At 45.0% G+C, this 25,037-nt stretch overlaps 1 protein-coding gene across 4 annotated transcripts; it reads left to right on the top strand.

Moving 5' to 3' along the window:
- htk (hat-trick) lies at window positions 1-24,429 on the top strand. 4 transcript variants are annotated; one of them, XM_065236857.1, is made up of 9 exons: window positions 1-210; window positions 517-944; window positions 2,777-4,363; window positions 4,437-5,163; window positions 6,741-9,585; window positions 9,760-10,185; window positions 10,248-10,391; window positions 22,915-23,070; window positions 23,135-24,429. In XM_065236857.1, the coding sequence occupies exons 1-9, from the start codon at window positions 205-207 to the stop codon at window positions 23,317-23,319; spliced, it is 6,504 nt and encodes a 2,167-aa protein (XP_065092929.1). In that variant the 5' UTR covers window positions 1-204; the 3' UTR covers window positions 23,320-24,429. The 4 variants fall into 4 exon arrangements, with proteins under 4 accessions (XP_065092929.1, XP_065092928.1, XP_065092927.1 ...); XM_065236856.1 differs by having other exon boundaries at window positions 4,437-5,061; window positions 6,741-10,185; window positions 23,135-24,428; XM_065236855.1 differs by having other exon boundaries at window positions 6,741-10,185; window positions 22,918-23,070; window positions 23,135-24,428.
- Window positions 24,430-25,037: the final 608 nt, after the last annotated feature.

Below are 25,037 nucleotides of genomic sequence, written 5' to 3'. Positions count from 1 at the left end.
CCGCCAAACTAGTACAAAAATTCAAAGACGCAAAGAGTGCAAAAGGATTCCCCCGTACAGGACAGTTTTTCCGAAAATTCCATCTGAAATGTTGTGAAAATCTGGCCAACTTGGGCGTCAAAGTGCACCGCAAACCCACATCAACCCGTAACCGTGGCGATTGTTAGCGATAATCTCAGTTTCGAGCGCTATTTCCTCCAGAAAATGCAGGTGAGTTGTTCCTTTGACCTTTTTTCCACTGCGTAGCTTGCCTCTCTCCCTCATCCCATCCGTGCCTACATCCCGCTCGTCAAGCGAACGAATGAAAATTGGGCGCTGCGACCCATTTTGATCAAAAATTCTTTAAATGCACTTTGCAAATCCGATTGACAACGATGCATTTTATGTGCACTTCCATCAAAACAATACGTTATCGAAGTAATGAGTCACGTATGCAACTTGCAGAGGAGATTGTTTATCTTGTATCGATTTTAATGTTCCCCGCCTGGGGCCACTACTATGTTCACCTACTTTCAGCAAGCAGACGATCCCCCGTATTTGACTGTTGGCACGGAGGTAAGCGCCAAATACAAGGGGGCTTTCTGTGAGGCCAAGGTCCGCAAGGTGGTACGTAACATCAAGTGCAGGGTCGCGTACAAACAGGTCGGACTGGGGTCCGGCGTCGTGTCCGACGACCAGATCAAGGGGGCGCTCCGCGTTGGGGCAACGGTAGAAGTGAAACATCCGGAACGGAAAGAATACGTGGAAGCGACATTAACCAAGATCCAGGACTGTTCACAGTATACGGTTGTGTTTGACGATGGGGACATTACGACGCTACGGCGCAGTGCATTGTGTTTGAAAAGTGGAAGACATTTCAATGAGAGTGAAACGTTAGATCAGCTACCGTTGACCCATCCGGAGCACTTCGGGAATCCGGTGATCGGCGGTAGAAGGGGTAGAAGGTGAGTGGTGTTAAATTTGTTTGTTGTAGATTTCAATATCATACATTATTTCATATTCAAAAGCTTCAAGATCCGGACTTTCTGGGCATTTATTGATGGGATCTACGGAATTTTTTTTTTTTAATTCTTTATTTAAGAGATTTTTAGCCTTAGGCTAGTTCATCTCTGGGATCTACGGAATCTGTTTTGGGGAGTTTGAGGTTTTCATGGTCTTACTACCTAATTGAATTTAGGGGAATATTCAAAGAAATTTAGGAGAATTTAATGATTCTGAGGAAAATTAACCTCCACTCTCCACCAGCAGCTACAAATTTGATAAGTCAAAATCTCTATGTTATATAATTTTGAACTAATCATGAATCTGGGACGAAACTAACTATTCGAGATATTGGACATTGAAGATTTTCCATTATTCCAGTTCTGGGAAGAATTGTGGGAAAATATTTATGTACAATCTAAGGATTGCTTTCATGGTAGTTCTGAGTAGAATACCAAAGCAATCCTGAATAGGTTTCAAACAAAGTTGCATGGAATTTTCTGATGTCAATTTCTTAGGAATTCAAAAGAAATTTTCAAGAGAACTTTGAGTATGAGTTCATGATAATTCTGAATAAAGTTCAAAGGAAATTCAAAGGGGTTGAAGTTCTGAGGAAAATTTCATAAAAATTTGGGATCAAAAGGAATCTGAAGCATAGCTCCTTGCCTTGCTAAGCTCTTACTTAAATTCTAAACTGATTTCGAGGAGAATTTTAAAGGATTTGTGAGGAGAACTTCAAGTGAATTCCATGGTAAGAAGATGGAGAAGAATTCAAAGGGAGTTCTGAAAATAATTGAAAGGGATCTGTATTTGTATTGTCCAAATGACACATGTTAGTATGAAAAATTGAAAAACAGGAGATTTGTATCGATGGGCCCAATTTTTTAGATCTACTGGCCAACAGTATAACCGTTTCCCATGTACCAAAAGTTTCATGGAAATTCCGAAGAGAAGAGAATTGTATTTCGAGTATAATTAAAAAAAAAAACTTTAAGGAATTCCTCGGAAAATTCCATAAATGCATAGGAGAGTTTGAAGTGAATCCCGAGGTTATTTCAAGGTTATTCCAGTGATAATTTTTACGACATTCAAATGAATTCCAATAGAATTAAGAGGAGCTTTTCAAGGAATGTATAAAATCTCTCCAAGATAATTATGAGCAGAACTCCGAGGATAATTCCATGGAAATTTCGGTAGAATACTTAGTGAATGTTGAGATGAATTACAAGATAATTTTCAGGAGAATTATTAGGGATTTAAAGAGAATTTAAGAATGAATTCAAATAGTGGTCTACAGATTTAAATTCTAGTGTTTCATGGATCAAATAATATGGAAATACAAGAGAGAGTTCTAAAATGTTTCTTAATACTAAAGTTAGTTGAAGATAGGGTCGATTACTCACTGTTACGGTCTACATTATATTTAACACGAAAGGAGGGCATCAAGGAAACATAATTTAATATTCTTTACATCTTAGAATAAGCTCCACCCTTTGTCTGATTAATAAAAACTCGTTCTGTAGTTTTCTTGGATTTCCCATGAGATCGCTCCAGAGTTCTACCTAAAATAAATTTGTATACAATCATAAACCTTTTTTAAGAACAGCTCTGCAATTATCTGTAGCCTGTCTGGTTTTGCTACATTACTCCAATGCCGTTACCCCAAATCTGGTTCTGCTTTCTTTTGATTGCCGTTCATTCTTTTCACATTCCGGCTAATGAAATTCAGAATGATGGTGTCCCTGAAAAGACCTATTCGAATACCTGCTAAAGCTTCTCTATTTTTCCCGCACAGATCGCGGCACCTTCTACCGGACGACAGTTCGGACGAGGACGAAGAACCGGCTACAAATTCCCGTTCGAACAACAGCGACAAGGAGGAAAACATCGGCAAGGTGGTCTGCGTCGAGACTACCGACAACAAGAAGAAGAACCCCAAGGAAAACTGGTTCCCCGGACTGGTGGTGGCACCTACCGCCCAGGATACGGTGCGCATCCGTGTCAAGGATGAGTATCTAGTGCGTTCTTTCAAAGATGGCCGTTACTATACGGTGCCGAAGAAGGAAGCAGCCGATTTCAGCCGAGATAGTACCAACAAATCGGAAGCGGCTGCCGTTTCCGCTGCCCTGGAATACATGGACAGTGACGTATTACCGCCGCACTGGGATAGAGAGGTATTGTTTGGAATGTCCGGCAGTTGTAGCGATTCCGAACAGGAACTGGAAACCGATAGCTCGGACGATGAACCTACGGAGGAAAAGGATCACTTCGTAGCGCAATTGTACAAATTTATGGACGATCGTGGAACTCCTCTGAATAAAGTTCCATCCATTATCAATCGTGACGTCAATCTGTATCGGCTGTTTCGTGCCGTGCAAAAGCTAAACGGCTACAACCGTGTTACTAGCCAAAATCAATGGAAGCAAATAGCACTGCGACTGGGATTTTCCCCGGCCACGGTCAGCATTACCAATTTGGTGAAGCAAGCCTACAAGAAATTCCTGTTCTCTTTCGAAGAGTTCAACCGGAAGCTGGGTTGTACGATGGTGCCGCATCCTCGAACAAATCGATCCAAGGGCCGCAGTTTGGTGCGGGCCAGCTCGGTGCAATCACCGAAAACTACAGAGAAGGAGAAGCCTTCCACATCGAAAACATCAGCGGCAGCCGCGGCCACGGCTGCAGCTGCTGCCGCTGCTACAGCTGCTGCTAATGCTGCCGCTGCTACTGCGGCTGCTGCTGCTACTGTCGCGGCTGCTAATGCTGCTGCTGCTGCAGCGGCAGCAGAAGCCGCATCCAGCTCGGCGGTTGAAGAATCTGGAAACACCAGTGAATCGAGCACGGCAGAAACCAAACCGATCAGTAAACGTAAACTGTCCGGTGCTAGTATAGGAAAGGTGAAGGCTTTAGTTGATAAGTTTGAGGAAAAGGAGAAAGAAAAAGAAAAGGAAAAGGAGAAAGAGAAGGAAAAGGAGAAGCCTAAGGAAATTGTTGTGGTAAAGAAGGAAGAACCTCCGGCCACAGTGAAGAAGGAAAAAGTTGTTGTAAAGGTAACTACACCGAAGGCCAGTGACGTCAACGAAAAGCGTGGTCGGAAGAGGAAGGAAACAGATTCGACTGATTCGAAAAAAGACGACAAGGACAGTGGCAAGGGGTCGTCCAGTGGAGCGTCTTCGTCGTCAGTTTCCGGAGACAGTAAGAGCAGTAGTTCTTCGTTTTCGTCCGGGGATGGGAAAATTGTTCCGGACTTCCCGATCGAAGTCGGAGACAAGCTGAAGGTCTATTACGACGAACAGAAGGTAACCTACGAGGCGAAGGTGATTGAGATTGCGATTCAGGAGGGAAGTCCCATATATTTGGTGCACTACACCGGCTGGAATACGAGGTAGGTGAAAGAAGGGTGTTGTGGTGAATCGTTAAAAGGAAGAATATCAATGATGGTTATTTCTTTTTTTCAGATACGATGAATGGGTACGGAAAGAGCGTGTAGCAGAGAATCTTACCAACAGCAAGTCCAAGAAGGGCAAATCGGACAAAAGTAGCAGCCACAACAACAAGAATGCGCCTCCACCAAGGAATAGAAGTAGCAGCACAGGCGGTCCTCCCGGATCATCAGCGAACTCAACGAGCTCAACCCCCACGGCTACATCTACAGTTACGCCCACAGCTACTGCAACAACGCCGAAAACGTCCAAGAGAATCCGTGGAAACTCTAAAGGAGACATCACAAGCAATACTCCATCGACGCCTGTAACTGCGAGCTCACCGAGGTCCACCACCCCTAGCACATCCTCGAACCGGAATAAATCTCCGGCGTCTGCCGGAGGTGGCAATCGACGCCCTGTGACGCGAGGCGGTCATCCAAACACTTCCTCGTCGTCATCTAAACGCCGCACATCTAACAACACGGACATCTCATCCCTTTCGATACAAACTGATGACACCAGCGATACCGATTCCGACGAGCCGATCAAAAAGTGCCCGGCCAACACCAACAGCAACAGCTCGTCCTCGACGGCATCGTCCAATTCGTCCTCGTCGTCTGCGTCCTCCAGTAGCAGCATTAGCTCCAGTAGCACGAAAGTAAGTACAACGGCCGAAGCGGGCTCGTCCTCGGACGCGGCGGCTATTTCGGACGAATTTAGCAACGGAGCCTCCAAGGGTCGCGATTACGATCTGAACCAAGTAAATTTCGGGGTTTGTCGCCTCACATTCTCACTCCTAATGCTCTGTTTCTGTCACACTCTTTCTCTATCTTTCTCTCTTTACCACACACACACACACACGCGCGCCGGTCTCTCTGCGTCTCGGACGTCGGCGCAGGGAGATTGCGCTTCATTACGCTATCCTAACATCTTTTCATTCTTCATTTAGGGATAAGAACAGTGCTGTTTGTGCTACTTGGAAAAGGGGGCCTAGTAGATTGTTTTGTTTTAGTTGTTCGCTTTAGTTGTGCTTTTAGGTTTACTTTTCCGTAGAAGAAAGTAGCTGGACATCGACGCATCCAACGAAATTACACACCCACTTCCCTTTGAACCCACTGTGGTCACTCAGGTCTAGCCTGCTTCAAATTGATTGTTCAACAACTGAATTGGTCTATCTCAGTTTGTAAGATTGTATTTTCAATCGGAATATCTTCTTTGTTGTTGTTTTCCTGTTGATTTTTTTTTTATTTCGCGTGACAGCGCCAACGGAATTGAACGGTAATAACAGCAACTCAATTAGGCACTCGATATAAAGCGCTCAGTGCCCTAGTGGCGACCGTTTTTACTTACTGAGTACACTGCGTTAATTCCAAAGTTCCGTCATATTTTAGAGTTGTTAGTGTCGCGTCGCAAATAAATCCATCCCTAGTAATTTGGTTCTATCGTTCAAATCTGGTTGGATCTGTTCAATCACGGAGTATTATAGCTACGAATTGTACGATCAACAATGCTCATGCTCGTTAAAAATTCTCGGTGAGAACAGTTTTCATATTCTTTCAGTTTCTCGTCTGTTTCGTTCTATTGCTGTCAGTTCCGAGTCAATGAACAGTCATCTGATTGGTAGAATTGTGAACGATTTGGTACGATTTTGAGGTCCAACTCTTAAATATTCACCCCAAATCGGTGAAGATGCTTAATCGTTTGGCGCGTTCTAATGACAGAAAAAATAATCATCCCTGAATTTCAGATAGAATCACCCCTCTCTACTACATCCAACGTTTATTTAAAGTTGATAAGTTTCAAAGTTATCGATTAAGCAGCCGTTGAGCCATCTTGTATAGATGGTCAGAAAAGTTAAGTAGTGGAACTCACGGTCCGCTAGTGTTGGTGAGTTATTTGCCGTTAATGCTCATAAAATGTTCACCAAACAGACGGATTTGGACAGGCTTCTTCTTTGCGTGTCACCTTTGTATTAAGCGCCTAGAGCTAGGGCTATAGTTAGGTCCAATGGTGGTCATCCCGGACCGCTTGCATCCACTACCTCTAGACTCTCTGTAGCGGTTTATGGTGTGTACATTTGCTTCGTTTGCATGCATATACATATTGGTAGATACCTGCTGCATAGCTGTTGATCACAACAAGAGCACTCACGTTTGGTCAGCAGCCCGGCTCGTAGGTTTATGTGCACTGTTGTATCTCAAACCCCTGCACACAGCACTGTTTCCCAATGCATCCCTTCATCGAGCCGTCGTGTAACATAACTAACCAGGGGTTCCCCAAAATCTTCTTTCTTTTCCTCTCATCCGCACTATTTTGTTTGAACTTTTACACATCTAGATCCGCTCGGAACTGAAGGGATTCAAGGAGCTGAAATCCCCAACCTCACCGGCTTCGGACAGCACCACAACGGCCACAACGGATGCACCGGGAACTCAAGGGCAGTCCATGGCGACCGACGACGATGAAAAGAGCATTCCACCTGCCGGTGCGTCAACGCCGCCACGCGATGATGAACCGGTTTCGATAAGCGCCAAAAGCGACGGGACTCCCCTGAAGGATGAACTTGACGATCCCATCGAAGAGGAGCATGAAAAGAGTTCCGAATCGGAAACGCTCAGCGAAGAAGACTCTTCGCAATCTTCGAATAAAGCATTTTCAAGTTCGCCCATCACTGCGATGGTCGATTCGGATACGGCTCCGGAAACACCGATCCCACCACCGACGGTATCGACTCCCACCCCGATGGTTGTCACAACCAACGTCGTCACTTCCGTTATATCGACCAATTCCAGCATAGGAATGGTGATCAAAAACAGCAAAACCATCGACACCAGCACATCCAAAATCATCGACAAGGTTGTCGAAAAAACCTTCGAAAAGGACAAATCAACCGGTGGTCCATCCGGAATAACGCACAAGCCTCCGCTGAAGACATACGGAACGGCTGCGGCCATCATAGCAAACGCTGAGAACAATGCCGTCAAATATGCAGTCAGTACCATCATCCGAGAGACAGATGTTGAAAAGATCTTCCCCATAGGATCAGCACCTGCAGCTGGTCAACCTGCTGCCAACGCACCTGCTCCTCCTTCTCCTTCTCCGTCTCCTTCTCCTTCTCCTTCTGCTCCAGCTCCAGTTACAGCTCCAGCTAAAGAAGTACCGGCTCCAGTAATTTCCAAACCATCGCATTTGCTTCCGGAAGAGAAGGCCACCACCGTGGTAGCCGCGGTGCATCCCATTCAGCGTCCATCCAACAATCCTTCGACATTTGCAGCCGGTTCTTCCGGTTCTACAGCTGCTACTTCTGCTTCTGTTGCTTCCATACAAACGCCATCGAAGAGTACAAAAATGATCAACGTTCAGGACGAAATCGTTGCTACCGTCATCAACAAGACGGCTATTGCTGCGGCTACTACGGCCACGGCCGTCTCAGCAGCCGTATTGTCTGCCATTCCCGGAAGTTCCGGCATTTCGCTTCCCTCGACTACATGTTCCGTAACACCGGCTGGATCGTCCAGTAGCACACTGGCTGCCCTTCGAGCCGAGAAGAAACTTACCGGAGATAAGAGGATGGAGAAAGTTATGCCCATCAGCAAACTTGGAGCAGCAGTAGGTTCGGTGCTTCCGGCGGAAAAGAAACTCTCCTCATCAACGTTGACCCCGGCGCAGAACAAACTGCTCAGCAAGGAAGCATTATCCATCAAATCCATTTTCGAATCAACCGCCACCAAGATTGAGAAGAACATTTCGGATGTCTACGAATTTAAGGACGTAGAATTTGAACCGGAACTGAAGACCGCAGGCGGAGCCACTCCAAGAAAGCATGTATCGGAAGTTCCGCCCGCGGAAGTCGTCAGTTCCATCCAAACACCTGTTCTGGTGGTGTCCGAAGAGAAGAAGCTAGTCAAGAAGGGACTGATACGGAAAACGGAAACTATAGGGCTTACGGATAAAAAGACGAAAAAGATCTCACCGATGAAGGAAACCGATAAGCTCAAACTGGTCAGGCGAGAAAAAGAAAGGGATCCGGAGAAGGAGAAGCTACTGCTGAGTGAGTTGGAGGGTGCTGCTGCGACCTTCAGCAGCATAATGGTTACTCCGGAAAAATCCTCACCACATTTCGCTGGATTCTCATCCAATCAGAAGGACCCTCACTCATTTGATGTGTTTAGAAAGTCACCTAGCATCCCCATTGTCTCGCATCGAGACGAAAAACCTGTGCTGGAAGACGACCACAAACCGGAAGCAGCCAAACTGGGTGCCGTTACGAAAGGAATTTTCACGCCGGTAATGTCCCCTTCTGAACCGGAACCTTCCTGCAGTGTTTTAGCCAAGAGTCCTTCCAAGTTCGACGAAAAAGTTAAGGAAGAACCTACGTTGGAAAATTGTAAAAAGTACTTCAATGACATGAACTTTGATTTCGATACTCCCAAAACAGAGAAACCTCCGTCGATCGCTGATAAAGTACTGAAGGCTCTTGGTCAACAACCCCAACCCCATGTTAGTGCCGTCAAGCCTGAATTTCCCAAATACAGTATCCCGGTCGTTCTTCATAAGCATCCTTCGCTTGTACCCATAGAGCCTGTCAGTAGTTCATTACCAGTGGTCACGGTACCACCGAAGCAGGAAGTGCCCAGCTTCAGTGCCATAATCCCGCTGAAAGCGCATCACACTCAGCCGCCCAAGATTGAAGTCCCCACCATCATGCTCAAGAAGGAAATCGAACTGGTGAAACCGATTCTGATCGTATCTGCTAAGACACCACCAACGTTCTCATGCAGCCAGGAAATCCTCCCTCCAACCACATGCACCAAGAGCCAGGATCTCACCGAATCCATTAAAAAGCTGGAGACGTCCAATCTGGTTCAGGCAGACTCATCTCGGTTCACACACCATGATGATGATAGCACCGACAGTAACGATTCCGAGGAGCGTCTCGTGATAGAAGATGCCGAGGCAATGGATCCCAACCAGCAGACCGACTTTGAAAAGCTCATCAAAGTGGAAGTCGAAGAAAAACCGATGCTCTCGCACGTCGAGATGCATTCAGCTGCTTCGGCAGCCGCGGTGGCCGCCGTGGCCTGCAAGGAGAAGCTCATTTACAAAACCGAAACCCACCAGGACATCAAAGAGGACGTCACGATCATGTACGGCCTCAGCAGCCACGTCGACACAAAGAAGGGTAAGCAGCCAAGTATTCTCGAATCGATCATCCATGGCGCCATGGGTTCGCAAAGTTACCTAAAACTCAAAGACCATCAAGATTCGTTCGCCCAAAACGAGCTGGAACGACTTCGACGCGAAGAACAACTCCAGCAACAACAGCCACACACTCAACCGAATCCTTCACTCGCAGCTCCACTTTCAGAATCTACGACTCCCACCATCACGACGGTGACGACGCCAACAGACAAACAACAACAGCAACAGCAAACCAACAATAGCGAATCCCTGTCGATGCTACTGTGCGAGGAAACGATACCCGGTTCACCGGCTCCGGTATGCGGAGTATCTTCAGCCGCCGCCCAGAAGGAATCTACCAAGGTGTACGTCGAGACAGGGTCATCCTTTTTGCCGCCGCAAAATATCGCATCCGATTTAAAACCGGTCCCAATGGACTTGGAACCAACGTCGGATCCGATAGCACTCAATTCCGCTGCCGCAACGGCAGTGCAATCGATGACGAGAAAGTCGACTACGGCAGCCGGTAGCGGCGGCTGTGGCACCGATGCAAATGATACGCCCAACAGTTCGCCCCGAGATTCGATCAGCCAGGACGAGAGTAAGCGGATGTGGATTGAGACGGGTTCTCAAAGGTTGAGGTTTTATTTTCTTTCATTGCAGATCAAGAACATGAGATTTCACCAACCAAAAAGAGACGCCAGAGGAAAACTAGTGAAGAGCCCACCAACAAACGGAGGAGAACTACTGGGACATCGCACAGCGGCTATGGTTCGAGAGGAAGCCATCGGACGATGGGCAATAACGGTAAGTGAATGTGATTTGTGGTCGGTCAGCGAGATGTGTTTCTAAGCGCACAACCTTTAATCGCATATCAGTTGCATTTTCGTCGTCAATTTTGAGCTAGGAACACTGTCCGCGCCAAGGGAAGTTTCAGTGAAGCTCCCACAACAACCGGGTTTTGTGGTATACTATACTGGTGGCTGTGCTTGGATAAGTAATTCGTCCTGCTGTATAATGTGTTGGTGTAGAGTGGATTACACTTTTTGGCATTTTGTTCCATTGCGTTTTGTCCTGGAAACATGGTCCTAACGTCCAGAAGATAAACCCTTAAATTCCATAAAGAGTCTTGTCACAGAAGTGCTCCAAACCCGTCAGCAAAACCTCTTTCTTACTAGGATGGAGTCGCAAATCTGTATTGATGTTGCCATTTCAGGGAAACAATTTTAACGCACCTGACAACCGCAGCATGCTATTTGTGGTACCTTGGTATATTCGGATTCCAATTCATGCACACAGTAAAAGTACTTGTTATCTGTTCGGTAGCTCAGTATATTCTGAATTTATTATTTATCATGTTATCAACATAAATACTTAAATCGTTACAAAATAAAATCATCAAATCTTGAAGGTAGTCTCCTAGTTCGTTGATTATTACCTAACTCTTCATTGTTGAATCCCCGGAAGTTTTCTTCAGCTTCATCTGATGATATGTTTTCCTCCTCTTGATCTTCTTCAAATAGTGATGTACTAACCATAGGTTTTGATGTTTCATGGTGTTACTAGGTCAGCAGTGGTTGTAGCTGTTGCGTCTTTGTCAGAACATGAAGTGTCAGTTGAACTAGATGCAGCTTCTAAAGGAAACATCAAGATAGTTTTGAGGTCCTAAAAAGGATGATCGCTGATGTACAAACTCTCTCGTTTTTCAATAACTCGAGTTATTGCGGATGCTTCTCCAGTGGCTCTAGGGGCAGTCCTTGTTCAATATGAAGGTAGAACTATCGGCAGAAGTGGGAACAATCGGACTGGACTCGAAATACTATTCGAACTACAATTGAAAGGAACGTCTTTATTTGTCAGTAGTATAATTTGAACTGAAGAAAATGAAGTTATGCTCTAAAAGCAAGGCATACTGCGTTGTATATACTCAACACTCCTCCTCAACGCTGCTACAGTAGACCACACTGCTTCCTTAGAAATTCCAACCGTATTCGTGGTAGAGGTTTGGTTAAAAGATCCGCGGCCATCTTTTCCGTAGGGCAGTACTCATACTTGATAACACCTTTCGTCTTTAGGTCGTTGGAGTAGTGAAATTTTGTTGAAATGTGTTTGGTACGGTTACTGAACTTTTCGGAGTCCAGCATCTTCAAACAGCTTTGGTTGTCTTCGAATAATATTGCTTCTGTTTTCTCCCCTAGGTACTTCAATAGTCTCTGCAGCCAAACCGCTTCTTGGGATGCTTCGGAAAGAGCCACGAATTCCGCCTCTGCTGTAGATAGTGAAACGCAGGATTGCTTTCGGCATGCCCATGCAATGGTTCCTCCGCAGTATTTGAATACATATCCACTATTGGACTTCCTGTCGTCGCGACATTCTGCCCAATCGGCATCAGCGTAACCCACCAGACCAGATAAATCACCACTGCTACTCAGTCGAAGCTTCAGATCAATCGTCCCCTTCAGGTAGCGAACCATTCGCTTCAACTCGTTCCAGTCACGTTGGGTTACCCAACTCACCTTACGACTCAAGATTGAGATTGCCGTTGCGATGTCAGGTCTGCTGTTGACTGCGATGTACAACAGCTGCCCAACTACCTTTTGATATTCTTGATTATTTGGGAGCTGGCCATCGTTATCTTCCGTCCTGATGTATCCAGGATCAATTGGCACGGTTGACACTTTCGCATCCTGTAGGCCAACAGAACAGATGACGTCTTCAATGTATTTCCGCTGGTTGATAAGAAAATCTCCAGCATGGTCTCGATCTCTGAAATCATGGATTTATTTAAAGTTTTCTGCTCGATAGGCCCAAAATGGGCGATTATGCCGAAGTAGTTCTCTACCCTACTGCCTTTAGGTGCTTGGATACAGCTCCGTTTCCTTTCTCCGCCTTCCATACTCTGAACTTTTCGCAATTTGCCTTCTAGTGACCTAACTTTTTGCAGAAGAAGCACCGGTCTTTTTCGGCCTTTGAACTTGCATAGAGAACAGCTTCAGTATTATCGCTATCATCGTTGCGCTGCTTCTTTTTCTGCCATTCATCGATGAGCTTGCCCTTCACCATATCCAGGGTCAAATCATTCTCTGGTCGAGCTTCAATGCCGGTTACCAACGTCTCGTACTCCTCCGGCAGACTGCTGAACAAAATAGCGACAAACCATTGGTCGTTAAGGATCTTTTCCGGCTGTAAATTGTTGAGCTTCTCGAACAATTCCGACAACTTCGATACGTGCGCTTTCATATCTCCATGTTTTATCCAGGCGTTGACTGCAAATTTTCCACATCAGCTTGTCCGCCATCTCGTTACGAATTCAAATTCTATCTTCACCAGTTCCGATTGCACTGCCTGGACCCATAACCTATCGGCAGAAGTGGGAACAATCGGACTGGACTCGAAATACTATTCGAACTACAATTGAAAGGAACGTCTTTATTTGTTAGTAGTATAATTTGAACTGAAGAAAATGGAGTTATGCTCTAAAAGCAAGGCATACTGCGTTGTATATTCTCAACAAGAGCTGATGCTGATCCTCGAAGTATAAGCTATGCGAGCAAAAGCCTAACCATAACCGAGAAACGTTATTGCCAAACAGAGAAGGAGGCGCCAGCGTTGGTATTGGCAGTAGAAAATTTTTCAGTTTATTTGGTTGGCAGAGAATTTGAATTGGAGACAGATCATAAGTCGTTAGAGATCATTTTCTCACCTTCATCCACGTCGTGTGCTCGAATTGAGCGTGTGTATTAAGGTTCCAATCCTTCAAGTGCACCGTGAAATATCGGAAAGGTTCTGGAAATATTGCAGACTCACTATCTCGGCTGGTAGTAGCAAAGGATCCTGTTGAGCTCGAAACAGACAACCATTTCTTAGTTCTCGCTGTTCAGGAATCAGCAGCGATTGATGTAGGGGAAATTGAAGTTGCTACTAGATCGGACCCTGAACTTGAAGCTGTTAAAGATTGCCTCATATCAGGAAACTGAAATAACCAATTCGTGAAGCCATTTGAACCATTCCGAAATGAGCTGGGTTTAATCGATGATACGATTGTAAGAGGGAATAAACTAGTTGTACCTCGAGAACTTCGACCACGAATGCTCCAGCTAGCTCATGAGGGTCAGCTAGGGGAATCGATCATGGAAAGGCGCTTGAGAGATCGGGCCTAGAGGACATTATTTATTTGTCAGCATCAACAGACTCAATATGGTCCCAATGATGGTTTAACTTAAAATTAAAGTCATAAGTTAAAACTACAAAACATTAAAACATGATCATTGACTGTTTCCATTTCTGGAGAAAAATGAAGAGAAACGTCTCCGAAGTGTTAGTCGTGGCAGGTGAAAATCGAATACTGTTGAAACTCGGTTAAATACTCGCTGCAGTCCGTCTACTGCACCGTTGATTGCATAATTTGTCCTACGTAGTGGCATTCTCAGCATAACATTGGACGTTAATGTTTACTTGCTCCAAGATTGTCATGCAATCAATTCTGCCATGTAACGTGTCCAAGGGCGTAGCCAGGTTTCGAGCTAGGGAGGGGCGAAAAAAAAAATTACCATGGAAAATTTGGCCGAATGCCACTTCACCGAACGCCATTTCCTCGAAAGCCTTTGTGTTGCCGAGTTTAGGGGGGGGCAGTCGCCCCCCCTGCCCCTATCTGGCTACGCCTATGAGTGTCCGCGACAAGCAGGGCTTTTGAAGTATCTCTTCTGGTGCGAAGAGGCTCCAAGTCAATCAGCTGGCAGGGAACTTTCATAGCTGGGCAAATGAAACGGGTCTCTCCAAGGTAACATTCTCAACGCGTATCGCAGAAAGCGGCGTTGAACGGACTCGACTCTCTCAGTACCATTGTTGTAGTTCGGACTCCAAACCACAGAACAATATTCTAGAATGGAACGTACCAGGGAACAAAATACAGTGACTTGAGGCAATGGATGTCGGAGAAATTCTTAGCTGTTCTGAAGATAAAGCCCAATGTCCTTGACGACTTGTCGACGACGTACGAGATGTGTTGCTTATATGTAAGTTGAGAGTCCAGGATGACACCTAGATCTTTTACATGGCTCACACGTTCAATAATGATGTCCCGGAGAGCATAGTGAAAAATAACTGGTTCTTTCTTTCGGGTAAAAGTGATCACTGAACACTTCGCAGGATTTACTGTCATTCGGTTCAAATGGCACCAGCTGGTAAACGCTTCAAACTGACGTTGGAGGAATTGACAATCATCGATCGAGCAGATCCGTAAGTAGATTTTGAGATCGTCTGCATACGATAGTCGTGGACCTTCGATAACTAAATTCACGTCATTGAAGTAGAGTAAGAAAATCAACGGTCCCAGATGACTTCCTTGAGGTATTCCTGACGTAGCTGCGAAAATGTCGGACTGGCAGTCACCATGGGCTACCACCAACTGACGATCGGCGAGATATGAGCGAAACCATCTCAAGAGATTTCCGCTAATCCCAAGTCTATCCAATTTGGCGATCGCGATGGCGTGATTTATCTTATCGAAGGCAAATGACGTCTGTTTGTGACCTTTCAACCATACTTTGCGTGATGTACGATCTCAGACACAGTAGATTCGTGGTAGTAGATCGACCAGAGGTGAAGCCATGTTGATCTTCACTTAGATACTGCTTGCAATGGGAGAGCAGAGGCTCTATGATGATCAACTCGAATAACTTCGAAATTGCGCACAACGATGTAATTCCACGATAATTGTCGACGTTCCGTTTACTACCCTTTTTATACACAGGGAACATATGCGCAAATTTCCAGTTCGATGGAAAAATGCCACACGATATCTACAATCGAAACAGATGTTGTAGCGGTAACAGTAAGTTAGCGATATGCTTCTTCAGAAAGGCTGAAGGAACACCATCCGGTCCAGGGTTGATAGAAGGCTTTAGTTTTAGTGCGGCAGTCGTTATCACTTCAGCGTTGACAACAATTCCACCCAGAGCTTGACCGGAAAGTGGAACGTTGCTTGCTGCTAGAGTCACGTATTCGTTGGTTAAGCTCTCGTCAGAGAAGACACTTGCAAACTTGTTGGAGAACAAGCGGCAGACTTCCTATGGAGTGGAAGCGACTTCGCCGTTCAATATCATGGATGATGGTAGACCGGACTCTCTGCGCTGCTCCTTCACGTACTTCCAGAAAGACTTCGGGTGTGACTTGAATTTCCTTAGAATCCCTCGCAGATAATGCAGGTAGCATTGACGGCTGACTCGCTTGAACTGATAATTGAGCTTAACGTAGTGACGTTTCAGTGACATCGTTCGATATTTAGTGAATTTCCTCAACGCGGCTCTCTTGATCGATTTCAGCTTCTTCAATTCGTTCGTCTGCCAAGGTGCGATGCAATCTGGTGAACGCTCTTAGGTACGTGTCTGTCAATGACATAAGCCAAGTGTAGTAGTCTGGATGATGCATCGAAGTATGGCCTTGGCGCTGTCATCATGCATCGATTCCCGACCGGTGAAGTGAAGGCAATTGCGCACGCCTCGCGCTCACTGACCCCAGCAGAGATGAACTACGGACAAGTGGAGAAGGAAGCATTGGCCCTGATATTCGCTGTCATCCGTTTCCACAAAATGCTGTATGGACGACACTTCCTCCTGCACACCGATCATCAACCGCTACTCAAGGTTTTCGGCTCAAAGAAAGGTATTCCTGTTTACACAGCAAACCGTTTGCAGTGCTGGGCCTTGACACTTCTGCTGTACGATTTCGACATCCAACACGTTTCATCGACGAATTTTGGCTATGCAGATTTTCTATCCCGGCTAATGTCATCGCAGCATAGACCAGATGAGGATTACGTCATAGCCGCCGTGTGCGTCGAATCTGAAGCAAAAGCAATTCTCGACGACACCATCAGCACTTCCAGTCACGCACCAGATGATTGTGGCTGAGACGCGAAAGGATCCAGTTCTTCAGCAAGTGGTGAATTTCCTTAACGAAGGTTGGCCAGCAAATGCGAAGCAAGTTGCTGATCCTGATGTCAAGAAGTTCTTCGCCAGACGAGATGGACTTCAAGTTGTCAACAACTGCGTTATGTTCGGCGATCGAATCGTCGTCCCATCAAAGTTTCGAAAGCGGATCGTTCGTCAACTGCATCGTGGACACCCAGGAATGGACCGAATGAAGTCTCTGGCCCGAAGTTACATCTACTGGCCTAACGTTGACGACGATATGGAGCAATTTGTCCGACAGTGCACTGCATGTGCTGAAGCAGCGAAGTCCCCGACAAAAGCAACCTTGGAGTCATGGCCTCTCCCGGACAAGCCATGGCAACGTTTCCATATCGATTTTGCTGGTCCGATCCATGGATACTACTGTTTCGTCATGGTAGATGCTTTCTCTAAGTGGCCCGCAATTTTTCGCACTCAATCCATTACCACAACTGCAACCCTGAATATGCTGCGTGAAACGTTTTCTCGTTACGGCAACCCAGACACATTGGTCTCAGACAACGGAACGCAATTCACCAGCGAGCAGTTTCAACAGTATTGCCGTGCAAATGGTATCACCCATCTCCGCACTGCTCCCTACCACCCGCAGTCCAACGGCCAAGCGGAGCGATTCGTTGATTCACTCAAGCGTGGCCTCAAGAAGCTAGCCAAGGGGGAAGGATCACCCACACTGGAGCACCTGCAGACATTCCTATCGGTGTATCGTTCAATCCGAAACCGAAACACACCGCAGTCGACGTCTCCAGCAGAAGCATTCCTCGGAAGACCAGTGCGCACCCCTTTGAACCTACTGAAGAAACCTGTTCCTGTAACTGAAGCTGTCAAGAACCACAAACAAAACGAACAGTTCAATTGGCGGCATGGAGCAGTCAAGCGCGAGTTTAAAGAAGATGACCTGGTCTACGTTGAACAGCATCGCAGAAACGCCAAGTCCTAGATTCCTGTTCGAGTCATCGAACGGAAAGGTTCCGTCAACTATATCGTTGCACTGGACATGAACGGGAGACCGAAGCTGGTGAGGTCGCATGTAAACCAAATGCGCCCTCGTCACACTTCTGATGATCCAGAGCAAGCGACGCTGCAACTACCATGGGAAATCCTGCTTGATGAAATTCAAGATGAAGTGCCATTCAATCACGATGTCCCTATTCCTGTTGGTTCCGTATCACTCGAAGCTGATGGTCAAGTGGCAAGTACGTCTGGCGAAAATCCTTTTTCGACAGTCGATCATGAACCTGCTGCTCAAGATGGAGAACTTCAGTCCGCACAAAAGCCCGTGTCATCTGAAGCAGTTGGAGATTATTATTCGACGTTCTGTACGAAAATCAAGAATTCCAAGATGGCTCTCTTCCTATGACATTTTCTAAAAGGGGAGATGTAGTAGGCCTTGCCTGACTGTCATAAGTTAGAGATTGATTCTTTATCCGACCACCAACCAAGATAGACGTAATAAATAGTAGCTCTTAACAACAGCTTGTTTTACTTGTTGGCCTTGGTACACCAAGACATGTGAAAAAGTTTGAGCAGCGGTTTCGACGTTATCAGAATCGAGTATGTTTTCCCAATCAATGCTTGACAGCACAGCGGCAATGCTACGATGATCGGCTTTCCGGAAATTGTAAGACACCGTAGTGGAGATGTCTTCGAGATCCCGAATGTGATTGTCTTCAACAGTTATAACCAAAGGAGGATGATGAGGAACTTCCTTTACGAGTGGAGAAGGAGCCGACGAGATGTATGGAGCCGTATCCTGAGCGCTTACGAAACAGAGGTCTAAGCTACGATTGTTCTCGTTAACCACGGGATTGATTTGAGATAACGTCGCTGCGCTATACTGCCCTGTGCGGCATAACAGTCCCATTAGCATTTTTGGCGATTATGAGTTATACATTGGAATCGATTGTCAAGTACCATCACTTTACAATGTACACGAAAAAAATCCTACTTTGTTCAGAAAATGTCGCGAAAAATAACAAAACTATGTTGTCCCATCCATAAGAGCCCATGGAGAAAAAAATCTTCAACAGCGTTTTTCTCAGCTTGCTGTTTTAACGAATGGGACAACTATGCTGAAAAGGGCAGTATAGCTGCCTAAAAATTACGATTCGTGTTGTGAAGGTCAAGTAAACTGCTCCCGATGAGCAGACGAGAATTGCCAACAAAACCTTGGATTGACGTTGCAATCGACTCCATGGGACCTTTACCTTCTGGGTAGTATTTACTTGTGCTAGTTGATTATTTTAGCAGTTATAAAGAAGTTGAAATTATGTCAAGGATTAGTTCCCGTGACACAGTTGAAAGACTTGTCAAAATATTTACGCGATTGGGCTATCCTAGAACAATATCATTTGATAATGCAAAACAATTCGATGGGAAAGAATTCGGAGAATATTGCAAGATACATGGGATGTACATGTTAAATCATACTACACCATATTGGCCTCAGGAAAACGGACTAGTAAAGAGACAAAATAGGTCACTTTTGAAGCTACTACAGATCAGTAACGCGTTGAAAAGAGATTGGAAGAAGGATTTAAACGACTAACTCCTCATTCAACAACCGGGAAAACTCCCAACAGAACTGTGCTACGGGCGTACTATCAGATCCAAGTTGCCGTCAATCGAGGACATCGAAACCACACCAGCAGCATCAGATTAACGTGACCTGGACAAGATCAACAAGAAAAAAGGAAAAGAAAATGAGGACAGAAGGCGACATGCTCAGGAGTCAGACATCGAAAGAGGACATACTGTTTTAATGGAAAACCTTTTGATTCTCCTTGTTAATTTGGTTTCTTACCAGTGTTCCGATGATTTTCCGATTAATCCTCGTCGCCAGGTGTGGTACCTTGGTATATTCGGATTCCAATTCATTTTGGATTTTCGGATTCCAATATTATTTTGCACACTATTGAAACTGATAATCTGACGCCAACGGCCTACGACTCGATAGGCATCTAAACTTTGTCGACCACTTTAATGAGGTGAAAAAGAGCTGCCAAACGAGGATTGATTTACTCCGAACACTGGCCAAAAGACACTTAATGAACAACCGTACTATTCGTATGCGTGTAGCAAAAGCGGTAGTTGATTCCAGACTGACCTACGGTTTAGAACTGACATGCCTGGCTGCTGCATGACTGCATCTGTTTGCAAGAAAGCGATTGGCTTTGCAGAAAAGATTACAGGGACAAGTGACGTAGTGTCCCTCCTCATGGAGGCGAACGATCTCCTGAATAATACCGCTAACCTGGAGCTCCCCCCTGTAGCCAGGGTCCACTGGTGTGGAGCCAGAGGTTGGAACTCACCCGGTCTGTCCATCGATCCGGCGATAAAGAACAGTTTCCGGGCGGGAACAAACTCCCCTGCGCTAGTGAGAACAATAGCCGAATTACATCGAACCAAATACAACAAACATCAAGTACGATACGCCGACGGATCCCGAAGTGGCGGTAAAGGGTGTCCACGATGAAATTGCTCTAACTTTTTAACCGTTGGGTAGAATTTAATGAAAATTTGGGTGGATTTAGTTCATAGTGCATTATTTACATCCTGCAAGTTTTAAAGTCCTGTGATCAAAACTCGCGGAAATGGAGTCGAAAGAACAGCTTGTGCGTGATAAAATCTTGCGCATTCATCACGAGAACAAGGATCTCTCGCATCGTTCCATCGCTAAAACATTGGGAATCGCGAATTCCACGGTGTCGCGAGTGATTAAGCGGTTCGAGGAACGGTTGACCACCGATCGGAAGCCCAGAAAGTGAAGGAAAAAGTATTCCGTACAACACCAAAAATCACAACCGCGAAATCCGAACGCCTCCGTTAGGGATGTGGCTAAGAAGCTGCACCTAAGCCGAAGTTTTGTCCAGAAGGCCAAAACTAAGGCTGGGCTTCGAACGTTCAAGGTACAAAAGGCCCCTAATCGCGACGAGAAGCAGAACAAGTCCGCCAAAACCCGTGCCAGGAAGTTGTACCTCAACATGCTGACGAAAGTTGAATGCTGCATCATGGACGACGAAACATATGTGAAGGACGACTTCAAACAGATCCCCGGCAACCTGTTTTTCACGGCCAAGGATAAGTTCAGCGTTCCGGAGCATGTCCGCACTCAGAAGATGTCCAAATTTGCGAAGAAATTCCTGGTTCGGCAAGCCATCTGCACGTGCGGGAAGCGGAGTGCACCTTTCGTGACCCAGGACACGATGAACGGACAGGTGTACATAAAAGAGTGCCTCCAGAAGCGGCTGCTTCCTCTCCTGAAGGCCCACAACGTCCCAATAATCTTCTGGCCGGATTTGGCCTCATGCCACTACTCCAAGGACGTGCTGAAGTGGTATGCGGACAATAAGGTCAATTTCGTGCCGAAAATGTTCAACCCTCCCAACACTCCGGAGCTCCGCCCCATCGAGAAGTACTGGGCGATTATGAAGCAGCACCTTCTTAAACGACCTAAGGTAGTGAAGACAGTCGAGGAACTGAAGAAAGTGTGGGTTTACATGCAAAAAACGGTTGATTCACAGGTTGTGCAGAATCTTAAGGTCTTAAGGCCAAGGTGCGGGCATTTGCGTATGGACTGTAAATAAAATACGAGTAAAATGGTAAAATGAAGTTTAATAGTTATTTCTCAATCCCTGAAAATTTGATGGCAATCGGATGAAAACTCGAATTTTGCGAATCAATTTTGTGTGTGGCAATTTCATCGTGGACACCCTTTAGAGTTGGTATTGGAATTATCGATCCGGAGCTGTGCACCTTTTACCGACTACCAGACCCATGCAGCGTTTTCACTGCTGAAGCAGCTGCCTTTCTCGTAGCTGTAACCCTACCCTCGATCAAACCGATCGTCATATTCTCCGACTCTGCAAGTGTTTTAGCAGCCCCCCGTACCACGGACCCCGTTCCCTTTACGGGATCTCAGGTAGCATCAGGGATACCCTGAGGGATGACCCATCCAGCATCGGTGCACTATTCTGCTTCCTTCAGGAAGCAGGTCTGATTAACCAAATTTAAACACCCAAGCAACGACAACGGACAATGATTCGGACTCAAAACTATACCTCGGCAACAAATACTGACTCGGACACGCATGAACGAAGATATTGAACCAAGCAAAGCACGTACAAGGATACGGAAATGGACGAATGACGGCACTAAAATCAAACACAGCGACTACAAAGGAACAGGACACGGAACTTGACCACTTGACCACGATTATTCAAAAGGACAGTAACATCGGTAGCATTAAAGGAAAATTCCCAACTCTGAAATATTAAAACTCTGTTATTATGGAGACTCCCTTCTGGAGCTCCCACCCATCTCCTAACTCCGTATCCTCGGGGTTCTCTTCTGGAACCTCACCTAATTAGCTCTGCAATTAGGGGACTCCCGTCCGAAGTCCCCACCCCTCGTTTTTAAGAGATGAACCAGCCCAAGGCTGAAAATCTCTCTAATAAAGCAAAAAAATAAAAATCTGTCGCCAAATGCTAATTTTTCTCTGAAGCTTTCAGGCATTGACAAAAACTGGAAAAGAAAAATGGTTTAAATCTTCTGTAAGATTCATTCAAGAATAAAATAAGAACAGCGAAATGAAAGAATCGACAAATCAGTATGAATAAATTGCTTCACTATCTGGATCTGTTTTTGTTCTGGGATGAAATCTAGCATCTGTGGGCAATGTTTTTAAACATTTAAAATTGATAGATTTTTTAAATCTTGGCTGGTGGTTCAACAACTATTTACTGATTTATTTGTATAGTTTGGACTGTATTGGCAGAGTCGGTATGAAGTTCGAGTAATTTTAGTGTTCGTTTTTCAACTTTTTTCGTAGTGGACGGTTTTAGTAAAATTAGCGTCTTACAACACATAAGCAAAATTATAAAAGTCTGGTTCATTGTATTGTATTGTAAGAAAGGAATTTTTCTAAAATAGCTCTATCTTCTTAGACAATTTACCTAATAACCGATAAATACCCACACAGCTGTTTTCAAAAATTTAAGTTCATCGCATTTTGATCGTCCCGTTCCGTACCTGATGTCAGTACCTAAAGGGGATTACCCTTTTCGGCCATCTGTACCTATTCAACTTTGAACTCTTATAAAACAACTGCAACTCACCATAAAGTTAACCAGTATTCCACGAAACGCATCTCGCTAGACAACCGTGTCATATATCATCAAAATATACTAACGTCATGTATCTTCGTTCGCATTATGCCACCTCCGGTCGGTTCAAATCGATCTACATGGTTTCTCGTGCCGGTTCCACCAACGAACGCGATAACGTCGACGATTTGGATGATTCCTCTTCGTCTGATTCCTCGGTAACCGCATCACCACCACCGTTGACTCCGTTACCACTAGCAGCAGCTACCGACAGTGAGGACAACTCCGATTCGGTGGCATTCCACCGGGTTAGCGGCTCAGGTAATATATCGTCTTGTGCCGGAGGTTCCAGCTCAGCATCACCCGGCGGCAAATCCGGTCGACCTTGCCAGTACAATTTCCTCGTTAATTTGGGTAAGTGTCCTTATGTACCTATGTTTTCGGTGGTTATAATTCTAATTCCATTTCTACTCGACAGATCCCGCGCTCAACAGCGGCCAGCGGATAGCCATTCTTAAGAAGAAGATCCAGGAGCTGCGCAAAACGTACAACGCGATCAAAGCCGAATTGGCGAGCATCGATCGCCGACGGAAGAAGCTTCGAAGGCGCGAGCGGGAGAATAAAAAACAGGCCAAACTGGCCGCCGGCACTGGCAACAGCTAGGCGGCTGCGGACCGACGCCCTCACCGACGCCAGCCGGACCGATTGTAATTATAGAACTATACATTGATGACATTTATTTACACTCATTTAACTTATGCATCATTTCATAGTCGGTACGAATTGTATACTATTATCGTGTGATTAAATTTTCATTTAGACTTAGGCGACCACAAACAGCATATACACATCAATACAAAACAAAGTGAAACTCTAGAGTGATTAGATTGTAAGCAAGATTAAGTGTAAAAACTTTTAGAACCTCATCTTTGAATGTGGCTGTTTGTGGGGGCAGTAGTAGAAGTACTTGCGTTTGGAGATAGCTTTCTAAACCTCCAGCATGTCTGTGTGCTAGCAAATAAGTACTATATAGGTAATATAATTCTATTTTAGATTTTAGGAACGTGAGGAAAGTTCGCAATCTGTTACTGTTCATATAGAGATATTTTTTAAATCTATTAGTTTCAATCATGTATCGCGTCTTATTAGTTCGAAAGTTTTTGTAGCAACTAAAAATTGAAAATAATGTCCAACATGTCATGCAATTCTAGTAATTAGTATTCTCTTGTTAAGAAACTAGTTTAAACTCTTGAGAGTATGTTGTACAACTGCAATTGATTACAGATGGATTTCAAAACTTTACACAGCTGTTCTATTCACAACTTCGGAAAAAGGAAAAAAGTGCAAACCAACCGTACAGGAACAGCAAAAGGCAACTGATAAGCATGTTTATTTGTTGTCGAATGTTGGTGTAAATAAGCACACACAGCAGGACCGTACAAACAGTCAAGCAACGGCTGAATTGAACTCTCAGTAATGTGAAGAATAATTGAAACCTCCGATGATGCTCGCAATCAACTAGCAGCACTTTCCCAGAATCTAATGCAGACAGGGACTCATACGTACATAAAATACCTACACCTACATGTTGAGTAAAAAATCCCTTTTAACCTAAACTATAAGCTGACACAAGTTCAACTTCTCTTTCAACGCAGTCTATACACAAATTACTAACACACATTGTAAGGTGTGAGTTGTGCAGTTCAGTAAAACTGCAATTCACAGCAACATACATACACACAGAGATGGCTATTTAATTACAAATAAAAAAAGTATATTGGAAAAATTAAACTGCCGCTTCGCATTCTTATCTCCATTTTTCTAGGACATCCGAAAGCTCGATCCGGCATTGGGGTCTTTGTTTCGAAACAAAAGATTCGTACCCTGCTGATGGTTGATCGTCGACCAATCGCAACGGTAAGTACCTTACCCACATTTTTAACCCTGTTTGTTAAACATCATAACACTCCCGAGAATCAGCATTTTCCATAAAAGAAACTGATTCATTTGATAACAGCAGCAAGTCAATCTACTTATATGCTATAATCACAGCGAACAGCTGGACACACAAACGCTCAAACAGTGGCTTGAACTACAACTACAGCATAATCAGCAAAATGTAGACGGCGAGCAACAGTCAGAATTTAAATTACAAATTTTGAAATTCCTTCGGTCGTGATTCTGGTGGACCAGATCATTAATGTGCGTTTTACCCTGGTCCCTATTTCATTCGAAACGGATTTTCCATACAACAAATAAAATTCTATGGAAAATCGGTGATGATCGAAATTATGAACATATGCATAACTGTAGTTTAGAATTTACTAAAATGCTGACAAATCATGTTGCACGCAGATTTAATATAACTGAACTCCCTTTAA

The sequence above is a fragment of the Ochlerotatus camptorhynchus genome, unplaced genomic scaffold, assembly GCF_037179485.1.
Source record: "Ochlerotatus camptorhynchus isolate MF236.1 unplaced genomic scaffold, CSIRO-AGI_Acam_v1.1 ptg000577l, whole genome shotgun sequence".
Lineage (NCBI taxonomy): Eukaryota > Metazoa > Arthropoda > Insecta > Diptera > Culicidae > Ochlerotatus > Ochlerotatus camptorhynchus.
Note: the sequence above shows the minus strand (reverse complement) of the source record. Positions and strands in the feature narration are given on the sequence as shown.